A 25400-nucleotide genomic window follows, 5' to 3' on the forward strand; every position below is an offset into this window, starting at 1 on the left:
GCCACGGTGGCCCGCTGTATGTTCCTGCAATCCAGACACAGCTGGAGATGAGTCCTGAGATAGTGGATGCTCATAAAGTGCAAAGTCGATAACACTGCAGGGGCAGCCATGAGTAGTATTGTATTACTGCTTAATAATGATAATAATGATGGTAATATCGTCAAAGCTGATCAAAAAGAACTGGTTTACATTGCAAACGTACTGTATAGGAAGAATATATGAGGTAGTTATGCAACAATTACACCAAAGTAGTTGCATTTCTCAAGTGTAATGAACACATTACAGTTATAGTTGAAAATAAAAGACAAATATAGCTGTTAACAGTCATCAAAACTACAATATTCATCCATTAATGTAAAGATTCCAAACAGATCAAGTGTGGAAAAGATGAAATTCGCCACATTTGTGTTGAAAAGCAACAAGTTATGAGTGGAGTTAACTGACTGCTTTGCTGTGTTGATCTGCAAGACATGGTTTAACTTCCACTCTGCATTTTCATCACACACTTCAACTGCACTGGTTGGTATAAAATAACAAAACAACACCTCTCAAAGATTGTATTTCCTGTTTTATTTATATTTGGTTTATCAGTGTAATTTTTTTAATATTTATAGAAAAGCATTTTCAGTGAAAACATGTTGTAGTACAAAGATATTGTAGAAATATACGAATTACGAATGTGTTGAGACACAAAAACATCTTTAAAGCTTTACATTTGCTCCCAATTGATCTAAAACCACAACAGGATTCCAATGCAATTTTTACCCTTCTCAGGGATCAGGATATTTTTTAGATAAAACCTTTTGACAAAATGGTGGGTGGACTTCTCCAAGCAATCTACGTAATTTTAGAGTGTTCCTGTGGAAGTATTTGATTGAATAGTCCAAGTTGTAAACATGAAATCACACACATGAGAGAGGCCTTAATGATAGATACATGGCTAAAGAAACAGCTGAGACATACAGTAGTCTGGGAAAATTTTACAGACCATGAAATGCAAGTATGGTCAGAGTTGACAGGTATTATAATGTGAACCTTGTTCAATGATTGAGTGCCATCACATAGCACAATCCCACAGGTCCCCAGGGACACAAAAAAGAGGGGGTAAAGGGGGCAGGGATGGGGCTAAGGGGCTTAATCCCACCTTTGTTTGAGGGGAGGCCCACAGTCTCAGCTTAAAACGCTCTTTATAAATTCATTAGCACGTAGATCAGAAAAGTTTGGAAAATAAAAGAATTCTACACAAAAGCACAAAATTCAGAGAAGACATTGCGTTTCAAGGTACAAACAGGAGAGGTTTTGTTTTCTTCATATAATCAACATCTCTATATATTTCAAATAAAAGTACTTAAATTACCTGTTGCATAACATTTTAGAGCGGTATGAACTTGACAACTTTTAGCAATTTGGCTTTTAACTCAAATTAAACAGATGTTCACTTTATTTGTATATACTTTTACTTAAGGCAAGACGAGTTTCATTGTCAATGAAAATTTTGTTGTGAGCGACTGAGAATTTTAGAAGTATTAAGTAGTTTTCTGAAATTCAGTGTTAACATATTGTATTTTTAGTGAATTGTTTTGTTGTTTACAAGTAGAGCAGTTCATATTGAAGCTAGTGCAGAAAAAAAAGAAGATGCAATAAGAATACGTACGAATAAAATATAGCAAAAGCATCTTGTAATTAATCTGTAACACTCATACAATTTACATTTTTCCCATTTAAACACCATTCACGTTAAATATTCCCATTTCATCTACTTTCCTGATTCAAAATCTGCTCTCATTTTCAACATACATGCATTACCCTGTTCAACATCCACAGCACTCTCCAAAAAATGTTTCCAAGTGAACTGTAAACTCACACTGTTGACAACACAACACAAGGCTAAAGAGCCAGGGTTCTTGATAGGCATATTGCATGATCAGTGCTCAACAGTCTGCAGTGGGGTGTGCTTGGCATGTATATATCGATGGTAACTGAAAGAATAACTGCAATAAATCCAAAGAAAGACCCCACATACAATGACTGATGTGCATATACACAATACACAAATATATAAACAAAACATACACAGAATAAACAAATAAGAACATATAAATATTAATACAAAATATTGATATTTGAGGCTTAGACTTATCTATTGAAAATACACAGTCATATACACTTTATTTTTTAAAGCCTTGCAGGAAAACTGCAGGGAGTTGAGAAAGACGTTACACTGTGGTATTTGTTCCATCTTTCCAAATTCTTTGGGGTTTTGCTAAGAAACTGAGATGAGATACTTGATACAAAACGTAACAGTAATGGTTTGCTGCACTTTTCCCTCTACATTCAAGCAGTCTTTCAAAAGAAATACAAGAAAATTCTTCAACATCGCTCCAAACTTTTGTTATCAATACTTTAAACAAAACAAAATGGCAAAAAGTAACATCATATTAAAAATAATCATATTATACAATATCATAATTGCCAAATTTTAATACAAATATTTTTGGCTTCTGCTACACTTACACACCAAAGACCATGTCGTCTTTTTTGTACTGAGGAAATGTAGGCTACTAAAGAATGAGATCAGAATTGAAATGGATTTTCTATGAATATATATCTGTAAAACATCTAAGCCGACATGCTAATTAAAGTCAAAATGACACATCACGTGTCACCCAAGGTCCATTTGTAGTGCACAAGTCCATGAAACAGTGTTTCCCAAATCATAGCTTAGAACCCGCAGGTGGCTCTCACCTTGTTTCTCACTAGAATAAGGATAGCTTAAGCCTGGATGTGTCTGAAACATGGTCTACTCTTGTCATCCACCGTTTCTCTCAGGACTGAACAGACAGGAAATCTCTGTCTTGACTGCTGTTACTTAAGGTTGTATTTCCAGGAGGGCTCTGTGTATTTCCTGAAAAGGCGGCCTTTCTTTTGTGTTTCTCCTCCAGCAGCTCAGCATGATCTTGTAGAGAGAGTCTGGACACAACACAGGCTGAGGCAGGTAGATCTGAACAACAAGGAGGCAGAAATGAGGCGGGTGGTATATTTAATACGCAACCTGACTATTTTGTGATCACACTCACCTGTCTTTTCTGGTCCCTGAAAAACTCCCCTGTGTTTTCTATCACCTGCTCATCAGTGAGCTGGGAGTAGGGCTGCTCCTTGCAGAAGTTTAGAATCTCCCACAGGGTCACCGCAAATGCCCAAACATCACTTGCGGTAGTGAATTTACCCTGCAAAAGAAACAAATAAGAGTTTGTTTTTATGAAAATCACTTGTTTTTACTCCAGGACACAGCTTTTAGGGAACTTAAAGAATAAACATTGTTCTCCCTAAGGTGATTCCCAACAGTTAGAGCAGACTTAGTGACTCAAACTGAACAATATAATATTGGTATCATGAGAAATTAACTAAGAGTGGCTGGAATTAATGCACATTCATAATATATGGTGGAAATAATTTTAGACACGTACCGGGGAAGCTGGGGGCCAAACTGCTCCCATTATAAGCCAGTAAAACATTTTGATTTTACTCAGATAACACAGTGACAGTTAGTTGTAATTTTAGATCTCAAGAGTCAAATTAGATTGTCATTGTGGCAGCTGTGACATTGAGTTTCAAGCTTGTGACATTGTCAGTGACGCTTGCTGCTTAAATTGTGGTTTCGTTTGTAAAATTAAGTAAAATGATCACTTCACAAAGCCCCAAAAAACATCTGTATATGTGAGTGTGTGTTTTTCTACATACATAAAGGATAAAGATAATCCGAAAATGTTTGTTTTTAGAAAGCTCAAAAGAAACTTGTTAATTACATAAATGGCTAATCCTTACCAGCAGGATACTCTCCCAGGACATCCAGCGTATTGGCAGCACAGCTCTGCCTTGGATACGGTAGTAGTCACCACTGTACAGGTTCCTGCTCATGCCAAAGTCAGCTATCTTTATTGTGTAGTTCTTTCCCACCAGGCAGTTCCGTGTCGCCAGGTCTCGGTGTACAAAATTTAGAGAGGAGAGGTACTTCATCCCTGAGGCTATCTGAGCAGCCATGTAGCACAGATTACCAAAACTATAGAGAGGTTGAAGAAACAATCATGTGGTGAGAAGAAGGGAAACGTAATTGAACGATTGACTTGCGGGTACGTGCACTGACCTGACAGTAGGTGCGTTACTGAGCAGAGCGAGTTGTCCCTCCGGCTCATGGCGAGACAGAAATTGGTTGAGATCTCCATTCTCCATGTATTCTGTGATCATACAAAGAGGGTCGCTGTGGATGCACACAGCTAGGAGCCGAATGATGTTGGGGTCCTTCAGACGGGACATGATCTTTATCTCTTTCAGAAAGTCATTCCTGCCAACCAGGAAAAATATGTGAAAATAACTGATTTTGCAGTTTATGGAATTCTTATACACTTGCCCCAAAAACTAGTACCTTGCGTTTTTGTTAGCATCTGAACGGAGCATCTTTACTGCCACTAAAACTGGCTCTTCCCCTGGGATGTCAAATAAAAACTCTTTATTCATGAACTCCTGCATTCCTTCCGCTTCACACAGATGAACCTAAAGCAGAAGAAGAAAGCAGGATTCCTGACTTTGCTTATGCTCTGAAACCGCTCCACAGCTCAAACTGCTGCACTCAGAGCACCCACCTCTCCAAACTGGCCCTCCCCCAGCTTCTCTTTGAATGTGAGCATTTTCCGAGGGAACTCCTCCACTGCAACATCCTTCCCTGACAACAGGTCCATAGTAACGGCAGGGATGGCGTATGTGTTGCTTCCAGTCACGCCTTGCAGGTTTACAATGTCTGCCTCTGCATAGTGAGGGACACCGTCTTGGACCACCGTAGTTATGGTAGATTTTGAAGCTGCAGTGTTGGTAGAAGCTAAAACACAGTATGAAAAAATGTGAAATGACAAATGAGATTAGTCATTGTGTGCATTGAAAGTGCGATTCTGTGTGAGTTGAAAGTGTGTGCGTGCGCATGTGTACATTTGTGTATTTGTCCACCTACCAGCCTCATCTGAGGTCTGTGCAAATTCTGGTAGCTTGCATATGAGGCGTGACGGCTCCTGGTAGTCTGGACCCAGGGGAAAGATTCGTTCGTAGGTGGAGTTTGATTCCTGTTCGCTGGTTGTGCTCGGCTGATTGTAGGCGAATGTATCGCTCTGTATTGACAAACTTGCAGTTAGTTCATCGTCCAGCATCCGACGTGAGGCCTAAAATAAAGGATTTGGGGAATAAAGGACCACTTCTGACCATTTTAGCAAAGACAATCACAATAACCTGATATCCATGAACATGAATAGATATTTATTTAAACCTACTGGCTTACCTTCTCCAGCATCTTCTGCCACACTTGCCTCCATAAGATAATGACAATAATGGCCACAAGGATAAAGATGATGGCCACTAAGCAACCAATCAGAATCCGGGTATTGCTGTCATCCACTTTGTGGGTAGGGTCTTCTTGAAAGGAATGATAGAGATATGCCTTTTATTCATGAACATCAAATCAGTTTTTGAACACACAAAATATGAAATCCCCAATCTTGAATCGGTGGCAGTGGGGAGGGTGAAGGACAAACTGGGAGCTATCTTGGACAATCCTTCCCACTCCCTGCACGACGAGCTGTGACTGATGGGCAGCCCATTCAGCCAACGACTCATTCCGCCCCGGTAGTGAACTGAATGCTTCAGATGCTCCTTTGTGCCCACGGCCATCAGACTGTATAACAGTGTCTGGATGGCACACAACTCTGACCGGCCGGTGGTGCATTTGTGCTATCACGACCTCACTACCTCACTCACTCACACGTGTCATACCCTAACTTTGTTGTCTATTTTTATGCTTGTTGGTCACATCCTGTTTATTTTTGTCAGTGCTATTGTCACTCTGTTTGTGTTCTTATCCTTGTTGTTGACGTTTGGTTGTCTATCCTCACCATTGCTGTCTTTTTTCCCATTCTGTTGACTATTATTATCCTTGTTGCTGTTTCACTCTGCTGTATATTTATTTGTGGATGTCTTTAGCTATCTTTTAAATTGTCTCTATATTTATATCCATATTTATTGATATTGCAAATGTTGAAAACATTAAGTCTCCAGTTGCAGCTGATGTGGTTTTATATATGGCATAAAAACTGTCCTGCCATTGGATAAATAAGTACCGGTAAATCAAACCATGAGAAAAAGTACTTGTGGGGAGCACAGAGACAGCAACATCAATATGGAAAGAAAACCATTCAGCTGAGTGAAGCATTGAGAGTATTAAAAACAACAACAAAGGAACAATTAGCCCTGCAAAGTATAAAAACAAAGATAACAAAAAGGCCAGAAACATCAACAGCTAATTTGAAAGCTGTGACAGAACCGGACACAGGTGCAGACTGCATGACAATGTCAACTGAAAATCTGAAGGCACTCAGTTTTAGAAACAGACTCTTCAAGACTGCAAGTTTACTTCAGTATATGCTTTCTTTGGCCAGAGGATGGAGCCAGAGTGGTATTCACATGTTAGTCCAAGCGCCAAAAGCTCTTGCATGAGTTTGAAGTCGTACAAAAGTACATTCAGTGTTACCAGGAGGAAACAGTTTTGTAAAACATGTCTTTGAAAAGAGAAGGGAGCTCCGAGCCCTGGATAACATCCCAAAAACAACAAAATATCTATGCAGTGAACTGTGTTCTTGACTTGCTCGACAATGGAGACAGACTGACTATGATGTCAAGCAGTTAGTGCAGGAGCTGATGATTAATGGGGGTGATATAATATATTTCCGGGTAAATTCTTCACTTGAGCTAGTTCAAGGAAGTTCTAGAAGGTGACACTGACTGACAAGCATAATAGCTTTGAAACAGCTGACCAATGGTCCATCTAAATTTGAGATTTCATGACATTAACAAATCAGAAGATACCAGAAATGACATGAGAAACTTCATGTGTCTATTTATGGGAAAACAAAAAAAAAAAAAAAAAAAAACTTCAGGTCATGGCTGACCGCAAGCCATGGGAAAGCGTTTTCCCCTTACAACAAGCCTCTATGAGGCTGCAGAGGATATTACTTTGGCAGCAAAGAAATCACGCCGAATGAACTTCATATTACAGATGCACTAATTTGAACATTCCTGAGAGAGCACAAAGACGATCTGCTGGGGAAGGAATCTGAGGTGATTATGATTACACCTCAGCTCCCATTTCAGAGGAAAAATACAAATTCAAAATGGCAACAACAGGAGATCCAGAAGTGCAGCTGTTAAAATACATTATATAGAGGATGACTACATTTAAAAAAGAAATGAAGTAGTTCTAAAAATCCAGCCCTACTGGACATTTAGTAATGAAATCACATACACATGTGGACTGATGTTTAAAGCAGGAAAATTGACTGTCTCCCATCAGCTCAGACACAAAATGCTCGCCAATATCCCAGGTTGCCATTTAGGAATTGTTCAGCACAAAAAACAGCAGACTTGTACTTGGCAAAAGTACTCACACATCAGGGAAATGGTAGCATAGTGTATGGACTGGCATTTGAAACAGCATTCCAATAGGGCCATTGCTGTCACAGCTCATAACAAGCTGTATTTTTGAATACGTAGAGTGATGTCTTTCACTACTGGTAATATGCTTTTTTCTTATGCATTTGCTATTTATCTATCACAGCTATCATTGTTTGCAAATGTCTGTTGGGGTTCTTGGTCATCAAGTCACGGTTAATTCTTGTTCATTCTTAAAATCTTTTTATGGCAACTGGACTTGAATTTTTCTTCCCTTGAAGATATTTCACCTTTCATCTGAGAGGCTTCTTCAGTTCGACTTGACTAGGGGAGTTTTCTGTATATAAAAGCAAGGGTTGGGGGCTCGTCCAAGTTGCAATGGCTTACTATGTTAATGAGAGAGTTGTTTTGGAAAAACTAAGGTGAATGGGGTTGTTGTGTTAATGGGATGTCGTTAAGGAGAAGGAAACCTCTTCTGAGGATTTACTAGAGTTAAAATTTGAATAGGTACATCTACAATTCAGATTGTGTGAAACAAAGGAGAGAAACCTGTCAGATCACTTGGGCTGAGGCTTCAAGTGCACTATTAGGAAAGCATCGGAGTCCTGATTGGTTATGACAATAGTCAACAAAAGATTTTGTTGAAAGCTTGAAAATTCAGGCAAACATTTGACCCGTTACACTAAGTGAAATAATCAACTAGAGGAGAGAAAAACTATGCAGAAAAAGAGGGCGTGAGTAAGGGTGACCTTTACATATCACTGTTTAGAGAACTGCAACACATCACTTAAAAGTGTTGTTTATGTGTATGTGTTTGTATGTGTGTGTGTGTGTGTGTGTGGGGGGGGGGGGGGGTTGGCGGCATTATCTTACCTGGTCTTTTAAAAGTTGTTACTTGCTTGGGTGGGGCAAGTGTTGTGTTGTACATGGCTGTATCTGAAGGACCACAAGGCATATAACAATTGATTAAAACAAATAATAAATATATGATTGTTCTTGAATCAAAGAATTTTAAGGCTCATTATCAGTGAGTAAAAACAGAGCTCCAACACATTGAATACAAAGAAAAACATTGACTATGACATACATATATGAATAAAATATATGAGACATGCACACATGTTTGCATGCATGCACGCATGCATGCATGTATGTATGTATGTATGTATGTATGCGTGCGTGTGTGCGTGCGTGCGTGCATGCATGCGTGTCTGAGTGTACATATGACATGCATGTTTTAATACATTATTTTTTTGGTTTTATCCATTTAGGTTAAATCCAAGAAGATGCGGTATCAGGGAGTGGTTTGATTATTTTCTTGTATAGTTCCTCCTTGTACCTGACTGGAAGGTGATTTCACTGAATAACAGCCAAGCATCAGCAAAGTAGAACTGGCACTTGATGGCACTGGCCATATGGTTTGCCAAGTTGACTGTGACAAAGCGGGCACTCGGATCCTTCTCATCCACCTCCTGTCTAAAGGAGAGCGAGGTTGTCTCCCAGTCTGATTCAGAGCGAAAGTAACAGACCACCTGATGGAAGGTCTTGACGTTCCAGGAGAACATGTTGTTGCAGTGAACCTGATGTAGGCAGATTAAAACGTTTAGCAGCAAATGGAGACACGAGCAATGAAAAATCAGTTGTCTTACAAAGGTCCTCACCATCATTGTAGTAAAGTTTCGTATCCTGTCAAACTCAAACATGATCTCCACGTATCCATTGGGGAAGCTTTCATTGCTCCATCCAACATAGTCATACCCTGGCCACACATTGTAGACGTGGCTGTGTGTGAAGTCGTCCAATCCAAAAACACCATCGGTCAGCTGGCCCAACCCTTCAGTCATACTGGTGGTGAGAGACAATGAGATTTTAACAATTCCAGTTCTGTATTTTTGACCATATAAAATGAAGTGGTGGTGCAACATTTAACACTAGGGGGCAGCATTATAAAGCCAGTTATTTACTTTGGCTATGACGGCAATATGGGCCATTTTCTTTTCCTCTGCACTGCCTTGACAGAGAAAAGAGGTGTCATGGAGGACATTATTCACTCTGCCATAATCCAAACACTTTTGTCAGTTGAAGTCTCTGAGAGTTTCATACATCATTTGAAACTTTGTAGACATGGTTGACTCAGTCATTCCCATCAGGCATTGCCTAACAGTAAACCGCCATGACCCTCTCACCACTGTCTGTCTCTTTGCTTTCACCATGGTGATGCTACCATAACAGGGTGACGGAAAGAGTACTGACGAAATATGAGAAGAATGAAAAATCGGTACTGTGGCAGGAGGAAAAAGGAAGGAAAATCAAAACAACAAAACACACACACACACACACACACACACACACACACACACACACACACACACACACACTACATTACACTCACACATGCACACATACCTGTAGATGACAGCTCCGTCATAGACTGAATCATTCAGGTAGACAGAGAGACCAGACAGGTTCATCTGCTCACCAGTTGGAGCATTGTAAGACACAAGCCCATCTGTCATAAGGAGGAAAAATTGTAAATGTGAGAATTTAAAAGTATGCTTTTTCAGTTAAATAGTCACACTAGTGGAGTTTAATCATCTTTAATATTTAATATTTAATATAATCAGTTTAATATCTATTATTAAGTTATGGAGAGGCTGTTGTATTTTCCATTTGCTTTCGGATGAATAGCAATGGATAGAACCTCTGATAATATGCACTAAAAGATCAAAATACGGGCATCCGATTGTCTGCAGACAAAAGTTTAAATTGTCAAATAATTTTACAAATAGAAATATAAGGCTTCTTAGAATTCCTGTTCATTCACTTTTTTATTTGAATTTGAATTTTTCCATATTATTGCACCAAGAAAATGAAAGTGTCTTTCATACAAAACTGTTTTCTATCAGAAAACATGAGAACAATACTTTCATATCAGTATCAATGTGTGTGTGTGTGTGTGTGTGTGTGTGTGTATGTGTGTGTGTGTGTGTGTGTGTGTGTGTGTGTGTGTGTGTATGTGTGTGTGTGTGTGTGTGCATTCGAGTTTTTGCATGTGCTGACAGTTTATAGTATGTGCTGTGTATGTATGGAAGCTGTCAAGATGATGATCCTATTTTTATTTGAATGTTTTCGTTTACTCTTTTGTTCTTATTTGATCCTCTTGTGAATCCTGCTGTGAATCCTTTTAGATTTCACAAGATTCTCATACTCAACATTTCTAAATAAATAATCTACTGAGGCCTGTCCCACTAATGAAAAGAAAGTCAAACCCACCAGCACAGGATAAAAACAAGGATTTTAGAAAAATTAAGGTAAAATTGAAAAAAAGCAGCATTGTATACTATTCATGGCAAATCGACCTATAAATATCAGTGGGTGTGGGAGCAGCTATTAACTAATGCCTGTCAAAGGTAAAACCTTAATTTGTTGTTTTTGTAAGACATCTAATGACGTGCCTACAGTTTGTGTCACGGGGAATCATCTGATCCTTTATAACTTTTCATGAGCTCAAAGGTGAGAATCGGTGTCCCTAATGCAGGTGAAACACCCGCTGGCTCATCAGTTCTAGAAGCGTAGTCTTACCCAGCCACTCACAGCCGTAGAGCTCCACCCTCATGCAGACGTTCATAGAGTGATCTGTGACGGGCATGAAGCGGACAAATCGAGCAATGATGGGTGGCTCCAGGTCCTTGAGGACAATGTCGTAGGCGTTCCTGTTTCCCTCAATCACCTGTACAACAAACACACAATGACCTCATCAGAAGTTACATAAATCACAATATCTTCATAGTGTCACGCCTGATAACAAGATTGCATTGTTGGTGATAAAGATGAAAAAGCAGAATATGAAGTGGTGCTGACTTACCTGCTTCCCCTGCCTGTTTCTCCATGATATCCAACGACTTCCATCACGGCTGTACTTAATCTTGTACATCTGGGCAAACTCATTACCGATGCCCCCTGCGTGCCGACCCTGGGTGCCCACAAGCGTGATGAAGTGGAGTGAACGTAGGTCAATCTGCAGGAACTCCTTCAGGTTGTCTGGCTCTACCGTTATCTCTGGACACCAGGCACCATCACCCTCCTCAAAATCTAACCTGGATCAATGCAAAATAGATAGCAGACAGTGACGCTTTTGTAGGACATTAATGAGTGAAATTGAAAGAGGAAGTTGGTGCCAAAATTGTGACAGGTTACGGAGGAAAAGGTAGTGAGTAAATACTAAATACTAAATATAACAAGTGAATACATATTAATGGCCACTCAAGTTCTCAACACAAACACACACACACACATTCAATTCATGCAACTATACTAAACTGATACACCAGTTTGGGGCTTATTGCAAATAAACAGCCACAGACACCTTTCCGGAATATCCACACGCCGTTTATAATTAAAGAAAACATATGTGTGTGTACATGTACATGTACATGTACATGATGGAGACGCGTACCTGCCGTATCTAGCAGCAGTGGTTTCAGACCACTGGCTGGAGGCAGAGATGTCCTCGTCCTGAATCTGCCCTCCTGACATTCCCAAAGGATAGCGGCACACACCTGAGACACAACAGAGATTGATATAAAGTCAGAGTCTCTTTGGTAAGTATTCTGAAGCACTGTTATATAATTAGTATAATTTTATATTTGTTGGTAGTTTTTAGGATTGATTCTGAATGCCCTTTGAATGCATAAACATCCTGGAGAGGTTTTTGGATTGTGGAAAGACGGCAGATGTTCCTAAAACAGACTTCAAATATCTACCTAAAAATAATAAAATCAATTCAACATATCTTTGCCAACAGCTCATTCCAATATTCTGTCGACCTCCAGTATTTACCAGAATTACAATCTGAGACATGTAGCCACCCTCACTCCTCTCTGACCAACCACAGGGTCGGTGGGCAATGAAAAGCTGAAACTATATTTCAAATATTATCCAGATACTCTCAGACATTACTGAGACAGAACTACTTAAATCTCAGCCTCTGTTGAGAAACCTGAAAACCTCTGATGGATAGGGCTGGATGAGCGGCTGGGGCAGTGGTGGAGTGAGAGAGGACTCCACACATGCTACGCAACTACGCACTCCTTGCCCTCAAATTGTGGTTGCTTTATTGAAATAATAAGCTGGATCCCTTCGGTCTTTCTGCCAGTCCAAACAGTGCTGGTATCAAGCACATGTACACGAGTTAGTTAGTGTAAGTTTATGTTTATGTGTATGTGTATGTGTGTGTGTGTGTGTGTGTGTGTGTGTGTGTGTATGTGTGTGTGTGTGTGTGTATGTGTGTGTGTGTGTGTGTGTGTGTGTGTGTGTGTGTGTGGTAAAGGAAGCTGCTCTGAGCCCATCACGCCCCTGCTGTGCGGTCAATTGAAGCAATAGACCCTGTGTTTCCTGCATACTCCTCCACCCACTCATCTGTTTTTTTTCTATCCCGTCTCCTCTGTCCTCTCGTCTTGTGTGGTCTTCACCTCCCTAACTTTGTCTGCCTCTTTGTCCATAGGTTATTAAGAAAAACTCAGTTTCTCAGTCAAGCAGGCGACAGGATCCATCTATGAAAAATTTGACATTGGCTCTGTTGGAATTCATTGATTGCACGGTGTTTCCAAACTACAGTGTAATTGGCTTTTGTTTGCAAGGCATGCTCATGCATGTTGTGCTTTGGTTTAAAGTTGATGACTCCACCTTACTGGAAATGACCACTTGGTTGTTTGCAGATGAAAGAGCCCGTGTGTGTGTTATATTCTGCAGATGAGATAGCACCAGGTCATGACTTTCCATGGGTCTGGAGGCGGAAGTTAAACGGAGGCTGATCCTGTTAGCCTGGCCTCTTGTCTCACAGAAAGTCCTTTGAGAGGGTGCCAGCAACAGCACAGCTCCAGGTTTTAGGTCTGCCCAGTCCCTCTTTTTTTCCTCCTTCTTGATCTCCCTCAAATATTTGCTTAAAAGTCAAAATATGGAAGCCCCTATAGATTTGATGTGGGACTGATGATTCGATTCGCTGCTCCTATGTCAAAGCATGTATACTTATACATTCTGGACACACAGAAGCGAGCAGAAATGCAACCATATTCACTCACATTGGGGCGTTATCTTGGCACAGATGCAGTGACAGTCTGAAGAGGGCACAAACAAAAACTCTTCCAGATGTCACCGGCTGCATTAGACTCCTTAGTCCTCCTTTCATCTTGTCCTCTCTAACCTTTCAACACAGCCCGCTTCATGTCATTTAGTCTTTTTCTGGCAACCTCCAATCGTCTGAGTTTGCCTCAGCTCTGAGCAGACCACATCAGAAACTGCCTGATCTCTAAAATTCTCAACATATTAAAGGTATCTTTGGCACCATGATCTCTGAACAGGTTAGGGACAGGTGTGGCGCTTAAACCGCACATTCAGAGAGGAAGATACAATTACCATTGGGGAGTAAATATCTTTCATCCAGAAGTAGGAAAAATCCTACAAAGACACTGGAAGAGAATACAGACGTTAAACTGAGTATTGTGACAATGGTGGAGTTACTACGGGGAGTTCATGGTATGAGATGCACACCTCACTCGTTTAATCGTACTGTCAAGTTATGAAAAAGAGGCAGCCAATACAAACCACAGATACTGCATCATCTTTACGCAGACACTGCTGTTTCATAACTGATGAAAATAGGAGTCATTATCAGCGCGTTTGACCACATTCAAGAGAGGAGTGACAGGTTTCGGTATGCCACGCCGGATGTATGACCACGCTTCCAAATGTTGGTTTTTGCTGTGTTTATTTATCTACCCAACCCACTCAGAGGTGACCCCTGGGGTGAGCGGTGTGGGTAGTCGAGTGTGTTCATTTGCACTCATGCACGCATACATAGATCTGCCTCCCCCTAAACACACACACCACCCATCAGGGTTCACATTTGGCCGCAGCGTCTAAAAATATCACCCCAGAAAAAGGTGGAAAAATACCAGCCTTGTGTGGAAGAGAGAGATGGAGTAAAAGACCAAACCCTCACCCTCAACTCTCTCTATTAACTGCCTCGACTGCTGAAAGGCAGACTTGTTCTGTCACAGATTTGTTGTCCAATGTTAACGGATAGATTTGGAAAAGTGAAAGAAAAATTGGAATTGACTGTATTGTTGGAAAAAATTGTAGGCCGTTATAGAAAATAATCCAGTTGGCAAAAGAGGAGTTTAGACTCCATTTAAAAAAAGTCAATGGAAGGGCAGAAATTGTCCAAGGGAGGGTTCCAGAGAACCTGACTTAGAGTCTCCCATGGAAAGAGTGTGAGGGGCTTACAGATCGGGCTAAGGTCATTAAGGTAATTGGGACATTAACAAGTCAAAAGTTATGACATTGTGTGTTGCACAAGAGTTTACACATTTCTGACTATGTCATAAATTGTAAAGATCGCGTAATTGCACTCTCAGATAGAACAAAGTCACAGAAACCCACAATTTTGAGCAAAATTCATTCGAAAACTTAACAAAAAATATGAGACCTAATCATATGTATGTTTCTGGCCACCTGAAACTGTAATTGTAATATAATGTTACTTATCTATACTCTCCAGTAACAATTAACAAAGAGGTTTCTATTCATTCTAATTCAAATGACAGACTGAATAATCTCCATTCCTTATTCACTTCCTCTATATTTTATAAACTTCCTTGCAGAAATACAGTAAGTAAATGAGATCATTATTTGGAGTTTCCCTCCCTTTTGACACCAGTCAACATTAAAAACACAAGTATGATTAAATGGATCCGACCTGATTGATTTTGTAGCTTCATAAAATAAATTGCCATACTTCAAGCATGAAATCTTGCACCACAGTGCTTTGTTACAGCCCAGGACAGAATTATCTTGTTAACTTTAGCCTTGATAAGCTATGTGTGACTCCAGACCGAGATGGAATTTAAAGATAAAATTCCAGAGGAGTTTTTTCCCAGTTGGAAATTCAATAAATATTTCATTTGTAGCAAGATCCAATTAATCTTTTTAAAAGTTTTACCAGACATTCTCAAAAAGGTGTTGATTGATATTTATATAATCCACTTGAGACTCATGTTGAGACTCATTTAATGAATATCTCTTAACATTGTTTTAGGATTCATTCTAACTCCATTGAGGCAAAAAGTCTGCACAACAATAATAGTCAGGTTCAGCCTGTTCCCCAGCCATTGAAAATGGTACGTACACACCTCTTTTTTTTCTCCACTGTGAAATAAAGTTCGCCCACTCAGGAGTAAAATGGGAAAGACAGGGATGGTATAACTCCATTGCTTGGGAATTTTAAACGGGGGAAATTTGGCATCACTCTACATCTCAGCTCTACTAAAGTCAGCCATGAATATTTCCAGACTTTGGAAAAATGACCCTCTTCTCAATGCAGCAGAACTAAAGCATTACACAGAATTATAGGTGGCTATATCCTGCTTCCATATATTAGAGCAGGTTGAGATTTAAGCTTCTAATGATGCTGTAGGTGATTTTTAAAGAAAATCGATGGTGATTTTTGGGTTTAAGAAAAACCTTGGATTAGATTCAACCCTTATTCTTGAGCTGTGAACTTGCTGAACTTTGACCATGATCAGATGATGACTTAAGAGCGGTCAAATAGTAGCAAGATACACACGCACACACACACACACACATACACACACACACACACACACACACACACACACGTGCACGCACGCACGCACGCACGCGCGCGCATGCACACCCACACACACACCCACACACACACCCACACACACACACACACACACACACACACACACACACACACACACACACAAGTGCTGGGGAGAAAGACAGAGTCTATTTCAATGGACTTTCCTGCTGTCAGAATGTCTGGTATGCATTAGCCACAGACTCCAGTGGGATAGCTGGATCCACAGCATGCGTGTGCATGCGTGTATAAGCACACGCAAACACGTACACACACACACACACACACACACACACACACACACACACACAAGACCATACACAGTCATAAAAGAACGTTAGACGTGAGAGTGGTCCAACATTCAAATTATTAATTAGGCAGAGTTGAAAAGCTGCCCTGTGAAATATCTAGATTATTTTTCCTCGAAATTAGAAACAGCACATAATTTAAGCAAAACAAAGCTTTGATTTGCTGAAGCATTTTATTTTATTAACATTTGGTTAAACACATCTATTGTGCAGCTTTTGGAATTCTTGACCTCACTTGTTTTTGTAATTCTCTTCTCTTCCTTCAAGCTGCTTATAAAACCAAGTATTTTATAACCAAGGTTGGGTTATTTGTTTGATACGTAGAACAAATATAGAATGAACAGACTAATCCACAATTCAGAGTGTTTTATGTGTTGGATGTAAATGGCTGCATATGTGTGTGTGCAGAAAAGTGTAATAGTGGAGCTTCAGGAAAACATTCTTATTTGGGACAGTTAAAACTTCCACCGAGGATTAAATCATCTTTATTGTTATGTTCACACTTTTTCAGTATGAAATTGAACCTACATTTTTATGGCACCGTGAAATGTCATGCTTAAAAGCATTATTTCAAGATGGGATGGGGGTGGAGTAAGGCAGGAGGATGTGGAAGTGATCACGCATTTTTTTTTCCACTGTTGTTTTTCCTTTTCAAATAGTGCTGGGCAAGTGAGGTCACTGTGACCTATATACTCCAACCTTTTCTGACAACACTATCATTAATAGCTACTCACTTTTGAGTACATGTCAGTCATAATACACTTGACAATGAAAAAAAGCCAGATGATGGATTTCCTATGGGCTACCAGATTTGGATTTTTACTGGCAAATATCTGCTGTATTTCTACAATTTCAACAATAACCAAAAACTTCTATTTGGTTCCTATTCGACTTTGTCTCTGTGTACCAAATGTTGACTTATTTCACTGAAATCCAAAAAAACATGCGTACAGTGAAGGGACAGCTGGAGAAAGGCGTGCAAGACGGGATCAAAGCGGCCAGATCCGAGAGAGGGGACCGCACGGTCCCCACAAAGCAGCACTTATCCAAAATCTGAATCATTTGAAGTCTGGCTCAGAACTCCAAAACACTATTTGAACTCTCAAGTCATTTTGGCAAGCTCTTGAATATGAGGTCACTGGACTCTGAGAGTTGAATAAAAACCTCACTGAGAAAGAAAGAAAAACCAAAACATTTTGCAGTAATGTTGGCAGTTGTGTTATAGTGACACAGACCTGGGTTGACCTGGGATGTGATGGCTCCTAACAAGTAAAGGAGGATGAGCAGGAAGAAGTAAATATCCCAAGGGTGCTTCATCCCAAACATGTGTATAGACAGGTTTCCAACCTGGAAAACATAATTGAAATAACAGGTTACTCAAGCCTCTCTGAGATGTTTCACCTTAGGGCTTCAGGAAGGAAGAAGTAGGTCAGTATAAAACATTTAATTCATGGGAGACACATTTGTTTGGATGTGTAAGAGAAGTGACATTGGGAGCACATTTGATTTCAGTCATCAAGTGAAACAATAACTGCTACCTAGGAGCAGAAATTTATTTAATATTGTGCTTTGTCCCTCTATAAGAAAAAGCCTGTCAAAGTCTGACTATGTTGAGTATAACTCACAAAAGAAAGAAACTCGGGATCGTATGTGAATAGAAATGCAGCTTGCTCTTTATTTTACATTTTTACATAATCCACGGTAATTGTGGTAACAAATGATGAATGAATGAAGGGGAAAATGACAGTGGTAGAATAGGGTGATACATTTAGCCACTGAGTCACAGACATGACTTCAGCTAAAGTGGCAAAGCGACAAAATGCCTCCTCCAACTGACCACTGGTCTCAAGAAGTTTCTGTCCTTATTCCTTTTATCGCTTTAGTGCAAAATTTAGACTGACCAGGGACAAACTAATAAGGGCAGATGGTAAAGTGCTTCCCAGAACAAATTGCCTGAAGGTGTAATTTTCCCCTCACTAAAACAACAAAATTGCCATTATCTGGTCACAATTCATACTGAGGCTGTTTCACAACTGTTACATAACTTACGGAATTTTAACTGTTCACTACATGTAAATCCCTTCTTATGCAAGAGGGAAGAAATTAGTGTCATTTCATCTCACCTTCAGGCAAATAAGAAAAGTCCAAAACTAACATATTCATCTTCTGATGCTTTGTGATGCTTCTTAGTGAAAAAAATTAAAGAAACTTTGTGATGAAGTAGTGATGGGCTTTGTAGTCGTATTCCAAGGCACATAATAAAAGATAACACAAGTGTCAGGGTTATCTAAACCCTCTTGACACAAAACTACCAGAGCACTGCAGGGATTTTAGCAGAGACATCCGTGTGTGTGTGTGTGTGTGTGTGTGTGTGTGTGTGTGTGTGTGTGTGTGTGTGTGTGTCTATCAGACATTTCCTGGTCTTCATCACAGTCCAAAGTCAACATCACCATGGCATTTTACCAGTGGAATAACAAAGATGCACTGCCTTCTGCTGTGCAGGATTCCATTCAGACACTGCTCCATTCTGATGTACTGGACTATAATGTCTCCTTTCCTTTATTCTGTACATTCTCAATAATTTTGTTTTGCATTCATCAGACTGCATCCAATCTTAGTAACTTTCTTAAACTCCTGATAACCTTAGTTAGTCCAAATACACATCTGTCTTTCACTTTACAAATGACAGGTTCACATATTCACTCTATTTAGGAAATAAATGTTGATTTTGAAATGTTGCCCAAATCCCCCACCCTCAGCAGCCGTCACCTCCCAGTGGTCTTTTTTCAAGCATACCTGATGTCAAAGGACATATATTTGACATTTGACATTTTTGCTACAAATGCATAATAAATACAATTAGCAAAACTAAAAATAAGATAAAGTAAACTATAACCCTAGCCAATTTGGTTTGTCTCTCCAAAACACAATGTGCATAAATACTTTACTTGACAATACCTTTTAATTAAAGGCCATTGCGAGCCAGATTAAAAAAAAAAATCCTGGATTAAAACTATCTGTATGCATGATCAGCATCAAAGGTCCACCTGCTGAATTTTATTGAACCAATTACCAACTAACTTGCCTCTTTCATTGTATCTTCACACATAATCTCATTGCTTTTCTTGCTTCCATTTCTGCAGCTTCAAGTTACAGCCACTTCCTAGTGAGACTCCTTCGCTGTGCTTCCCCCTGCTTGGCTTTTCCAAGCTAATGAAACACAAACAGCTGATGGTCTGTGTGTATTTGAAAGTAAAAAAAGTGTTTACCAAGTGCCAGATAGCATTTCTGTAAAGGCTGTCTGTGCCGTATCTGGCAAGAGAATTGCCCTTTAGTTCTACTTTGGAGTCTCTCAAAGGACCGTATAGGTTTGTTTGCATGTTTTAGCCCATTTACTGCAAATGTCAAACATATTGCGGTGATGGCAGTGTGCCAGGGCCAGGTATGGGGGGGGATCACTTCATTGGTCTCAGTAAGTTTGGTCGACAGTGGGATGTCTGTATAATTATTAGAACACTTAGACCATAATGGAAATCCTAAAAGTAGAAGATAAACACTGAGGCGAATGGATGTGTTGCATTAATATATATCGAGTCAAGACTCAGGCCGCCACACAAAACTGGCCGGTATAAAAACAAAATTCAAAAAAACTATTTTCTTGGTTTTGGAACATGACATTTCTTATTATCATATCAATGGCCAATAAAATCAAGTTCAATGCAGCTTTCACATCAGGAACAGTGTTGTCGGTTGTAAATAAATTTGGAAATAAATTTTCTTTGCATGAGTGGTGTTGTTGTTGCTTCCGTTGGACCCAGCTGAATTATCAGCACCTGGATGAGATGACTATCTACTATTCCAGGACTCGGTACTTCCGATCAGTCAGCAGCACAGAAACCCAGCAGGAAACATTTATTCATGTCCTATCTCAGTTTCAAAAGTAAGTTTCCAAGGTTGTAATCCCCCCCTTTATTTTTCTTTTAAAGACACAAACATTTATAGAAAGAATCGTACCAAAACAAAGAAAAGGGCTTTTTAAAGCTCTGCCAAGTCATCAGAAGGATTAACATTCTACTTTAAGAATACGCACGCTTGCCAGTGGTTTAGGCACATCTAGGTAAAAGTCATGCTACTTAACACACTACAATAAATCCTCCCTTCATGAGGATTATATATATATATATATATATATATATATGATTTATTCCAATGTTCTTTTCAGACAGTTTTTTCTGGTCCGGTGGAAGAATACTGAGAGGTATTCATCATGTTTTTTGGTCAAGCCTATTTCATGTGAAATAGAAATTACTATATATTCATGATGCCATACATGTCTGTGGTCTTTCATTTATTTAGGTCTTGGTGTGGTCACTATTCATGACAGTTCATTACTTTTTTAGTTTCTTTTACCATCATAAAAATAAAACAGTCGCCCTAACTTAGAGAATTACTGATATCTCTGAGCTGAAAACACGAGCAGTCAGGTTAAAACAGAAGTGGGGTTTTGAGTCGCGTTACCAGGGCCAGCTGTGCAAATCCGTCAGCAGTGCATACTCTCAAAGCACATAGAAATGGAGAAGGAAAAATGGCAGGAGATCTGGGTCACATCACCTTCCCTACCTTTGCATCAGAGCACAGCGCACAATCATACCCGGGGCATCTATATATCATTCCATACATCCAACTTTCTCACCACTCTTCCCTCTTAAATTAACAGTATACTCGTCAAAAGCCATTTATAATTTCTTGCAAGTAGAAGGGATGTATTACATTATAAAGCTACTGCCAATATCACTCTCTAAACACAGACTTTATACCAAATGAACACAAGATAGACGGATATGTTCAGTTCATATAACTAATAAAGCACTTTATTCAGCAACAACCTGTGGCGTGAAGGCTGAAGTCTGCTTTCATCTGTAACCATTATGACCAAGAAGATTTTCAATCATCTCAGCCGCGGCTCTGGTTGATAAATATTACTGTGGCCAAGAGACTTGGTTAACTTCTCAAGGACGTTCTGCCTCTCATCCAAGGGGCTCTTTTGGTTCAGTTTTGGGGGGAGTGTTTTTCAGCAGGCTGCTAATTCATGAACCAATGCAAGCCGTCCAATGTAAACAGGTACAAAGTGGGGGAAAGGCAAGAAATGGAAACTGGAAGTGAGACAAATGCAAAGTGAAAGGGGCAGACATGCAGATTTCAGGCTTTTAAAACAGGGGACAGACAATGATTTGGAAACAGACACCGTCTTCTGCTTGTAACAGACTGCAGGAAAACACAGTGTGTTTTATGGTTTGACTAACATAAGTTATAGTACGGGCCTTGAGAGATTTCAGATTGATTTAACACTCCCTCATGTAAATCTTCTTACAGATTGGAACTGTATTTGTAAAATACACTTATAAATATATTAATAATAAATAATATCTATATATTTCTAAAATACATACCATTTTAATTTTAATAATAATTCTAATAATAAGTTAAGAAGAAGGATTTCATCTTGGCTGGCAAATCCCAACAAATGTTCATAGACTCACTTGAAATGTGATTATTGTTCATTTCAAATGTGTCTGCATGTATGGAACTATTACCTATAATCATAGCAATGTCTTCCCTTCCTGTGTCTGAGAGCCTCTCAATAAGCGTTGCGGTGGGATTATTTGATCCGAAAATGGAATCCTGTATAAAAATCTTAGCATATATATATATTATCAATATTACTCCAGGTTTACATCTGAAGAAGTCAAAGTGTCAATATGTTTTGACACAAAGCCCATTGTGAGGCCTGGGTGGGAGACTTCATTGAGATAAAGCGCTCTGTTAAACAGCACTGCTATCGACCTGTAAACATCAACTGATGAGTTCTATTGATTTTCAAAACACAAAGTACGATACATTTTTTATTCTAGATCTCTAGAATAAAAAATATATTTTGGCGAGTTTGATTCATAACAGCACAATCTTTGATTGTGAATAATTTGGTGATCTTTATCAGCATTTATCATGTCTGTTAAGTGTCCCAGAACTCTTATCTTTCAAATAGAGAAGTGAACAATCAGGATCATCTCTACCAAAACACAACACACTCCAGGGTCAAATTTACAAAAATAGACCTCAGTCAGGTCCACTGTCACTTTGCAACACTTTCAGAATCAATCACAAATCCAAGATAAAAACATGTAGGGGAGTAAAAATGAGTTTTACTTCTTTTGTTTTATTTGACACAGACTTGTCTTTATAAATCAAGTGGCGATGCATTATGAGCAGACCCCAAATTATTTTGAATAAAATACAGAAAAAAGGGAATCTCCAATTGAAACCATATTTTACCTACTTATAATCAGTGATAAGAGTTCAGATAATTTACTTCAAAAACAATCCAGTCCAACTGCTCCTTTAAAACCTGAGGTTAAAGTATGCGGGTATTATCACAGGTGTTTAAGGAATGCCAAGTGGAAGTAATTGTGCAGTAAATGTGCCCTCTCATTCATTTCCTATTAATTATACATTAATGTTATTTCTGCAATAATGTGGAGATCGTGGTGTATTTTTCACCTGCACATGTTAAAGGTTGAGGACATTTCAAATATATATTCTGCAGTGAAATCTAATCTGAGTGATTATTGCAGCCTGTTTTCCATTACTGCTGCCATTTGAGAAACACATTTCTTTGCTTCACGTGTTATTAACAATGTAATGATGCATTTTCCTCATGATCTGAGACGGTGCCTCAATTATTTATCAAACCTAAGAAACTGGAGATCTTCCTCAATCCATTAAGAAACTACTTCAGTGTCATATAGTCACTCAAAGTCAACACATCTTGAGATCCATACTGGCCTAAAAAGTATTAGAAAATGTAAATAGCAAAGTGAGTAAATATACTAGTATGTTTTTTAGGGTGGCAAGTATAGAGGAAATTGAATTTTGTGATGAATTCCTGAATTTGGTCTGTTGAGAGGATTGTGTTTCACTTCCATTTGGTCCTTTTGAGTTTTTGTGGCTATCATGTGAATAAGTGTATATTGCTGTTTGTGTGGTGGACCCCAGGAAAAATAGTCCAAAGTTATGGACGGCTCTAATAGCGATCCTGATACGGAAAGAAAAAAACACTAATATATCATTTAACTCCAAAAACATATAATTTGGTTATACAATAAAAAGATCCAACAATAGGCTTGGCCTGAACACTGTGGAAAAATGATCTTCTTATCTGGGTTTTCATATCTTCTTGCCAACGGACCAGTGTGAACCAGTGAGTTAAAATCCAGCTGAAAAATGAAGCTCAATTAGTTTTCCTCTGAAATGTTGGACGACTAAAATGGGCTTTTGTATGTTTGAACTGTGTGTAAACGGCCAACTCTAGAAATTATGGTCTGAAGGCAAATTCGTATTCTTTCCTATATATTTCCAGTTTGTAAACGAACAAACCAAATGAACAAAAGTGCCGTCTACTGAATGGCAACCAGCAGCTAGTCCTATATCAAAAAAGACCTCAAAAATGAATTAAAATGCTATTAATTGTTAAAAGGATGTACTTTTTACTTTTTATTACTTCATACTCAGACAGAAATGAAGACAATAATCACTGCTCACAGTCGGACACAATTTCATATTACTCAAAAAGGTCATTATCGGTCAGTTTATGGTGTAGCCCCGAGCATACTGACCACATTTGCAATCAGACAGACTCAAAGAACAACAGCTAAGTCTCAGTCAAGAATAAAAGACTTGGAGCTGGTTTAAATGAGCTGTGGTCAGAGATTATCTGAGCCAAGAAGATGCAATGAGACCTAAAGATAGATCGAAATAAAGCCTGGAATGTTGTAAAACGTTTCATCTGTGTAGCAGATACATCAGCAGTACAGAGGCGGAATCTTTAGCTTAGACACAAGCTGTTTCTTTCCTCCGGTATTTCTGTGACAACACTACGACATCTCGCTAGCAGCTGTGTTTTCATATTCAAGGATCAGATATTTTAAAAAGCTGAATACACCGATTTCAAAAAACTGAGTAAAAGAGTGTTGGTAGTTTGCACATTTTAACATTTTAACAATAGAGGTGCAATATTTTATGGACTTCCTCTATCAGTTTGTCTTCCAGATTTTCAAGATAATTCTACTCATCCGGTCACACTCTAACCAGTGAAAGAATATAACAGCAGCACAACAAATGTTGAATGTTCCTGAATGTGTTGGCAAATTACTGTAGCACTGGGAGTTATGGCACGGCAGCTCCTCTCTTAGATTACAAAATGTCTGCAGATGTAGTCATTGATATGATCTCCTCGGTCACAGCAGAAGTCAGAATGGACACGGAGTAATGAAGAACCTTAAATCAACTCTGACTGGAGTTGTTTTTTTTCTTTTTATTATTCCAAAAGGTTTTTATAATCCCAAAGGTACAGAGTTTATTGTACCACTTTGGAGCAGAATGTTCCTTAAAAGAGCAACTATTTCACTTGAATTTGTTCTCCTGGTGGAAAAAACAACCAAAAACAAACTGTCTTCTCCATAAATATCAGGTCCCTCATAGCAAGTTAAGGAAGTGGTGAAGGACAGATACTCCCCTCACAAGCCCGCAGAGGACACGCAAGAAAGTGTATACCTTTACTGAAGAATTAGAAGGATAAATTAACTTTGTGGCAAAGATGACTTTTTAATAATATGTCAAAGTCATTGCAAATATAATAAGAAAGCATTCCAGTGTGATGAATATCAGGACACCTGGCATTCACCTCACGGGTTACTCATCTTACAACCTCAGGAGCTTGAAAACAGACTCAAGGACTCAGCTAGAGCTGGCTCACTGTTAGCTGGACAGTTTTTATTTTGTTTTCCCAGGCTTTCTCGTATGTGTAAATAATCTGATTTTCTTCAGAGCAACGGGCCCAGTACACACAGAACCATTAGTACACCTCGAGGCACTCGATCCTGGGAAAG

The 25400-nt window shown here is 39.2% G+C and overlaps 1 protein-coding gene across 2 annotated transcripts in view; it reads right to left on the reverse strand.

The window, feature by feature from the left end:
* Positions 1-560: 560 nt before the first annotated feature.
* Positions 561-25400, reverse strand: part of ddr2a (discoidin domain receptor tyrosine kinase 2a) — a 31192-nt gene continuing 6352 nt past the window's right edge. Inside the window, exons 2-17 of one of the 2 annotated variants that reach the window (XM_086162550.1) lie at positions 17691-17802; positions 11942-12044; positions 11351-11582; positions 11068-11215; positions 9892-9994; positions 9147-9330; positions 8825-9065; positions 8359-8421; positions 5324-5457; positions 5003-5156; positions 4641-4873; positions 4424-4551; positions 4145-4342; positions 3826-4060; positions 3078-3227; positions 561-3001 (exon numbers count right to left, since the gene is read on the reverse strand). In XM_086162550.1, coding sequence (XP_086018676.1) covers positions 2870-3001; positions 3078-3227; positions 3826-4060; positions 4145-4342; positions 4424-4551; positions 4641-4873; positions 5003-5156; positions 5324-5457; positions 8359-8421; positions 8825-9065; positions 9147-9330; positions 9892-9994; positions 11068-11215; positions 11351-11582; positions 11942-12044; positions 17691-17781 — 2529 coding nt within the window. In that variant the 5' untranslated portion in view covers positions 17782-17802 and the 3' untranslated portion in view covers positions 561-2869. Of the gene's footprint in view, positions 3002-3077; positions 3228-3825; positions 4061-4144; positions 4343-4423; positions 4552-4640; positions 4874-5002; positions 5208-5323; positions 5458-8358; positions 8422-8824; positions 9066-9146; positions 9331-9891; positions 9995-11067; positions 11216-11350; positions 11583-11941; positions 12045-17690; positions 17803-25400 lie in introns of both variants that reach the window. The other variant, XM_086162548.1, reaches the window with a different exon arrangement.

This window comes from Fistularia commersonii, chromosome 16 (assembly GCF_037954325.1).
Source record: "Fistularia commersonii isolate RoL2024-O1a breed Wild chromosome 16, RoL_Fcom_v1.0, whole genome shotgun sequence".
Lineage (NCBI taxonomy): Eukaryota > Metazoa > Chordata > Actinopteri > Syngnathiformes > Fistulariidae > Fistularia > Fistularia commersonii.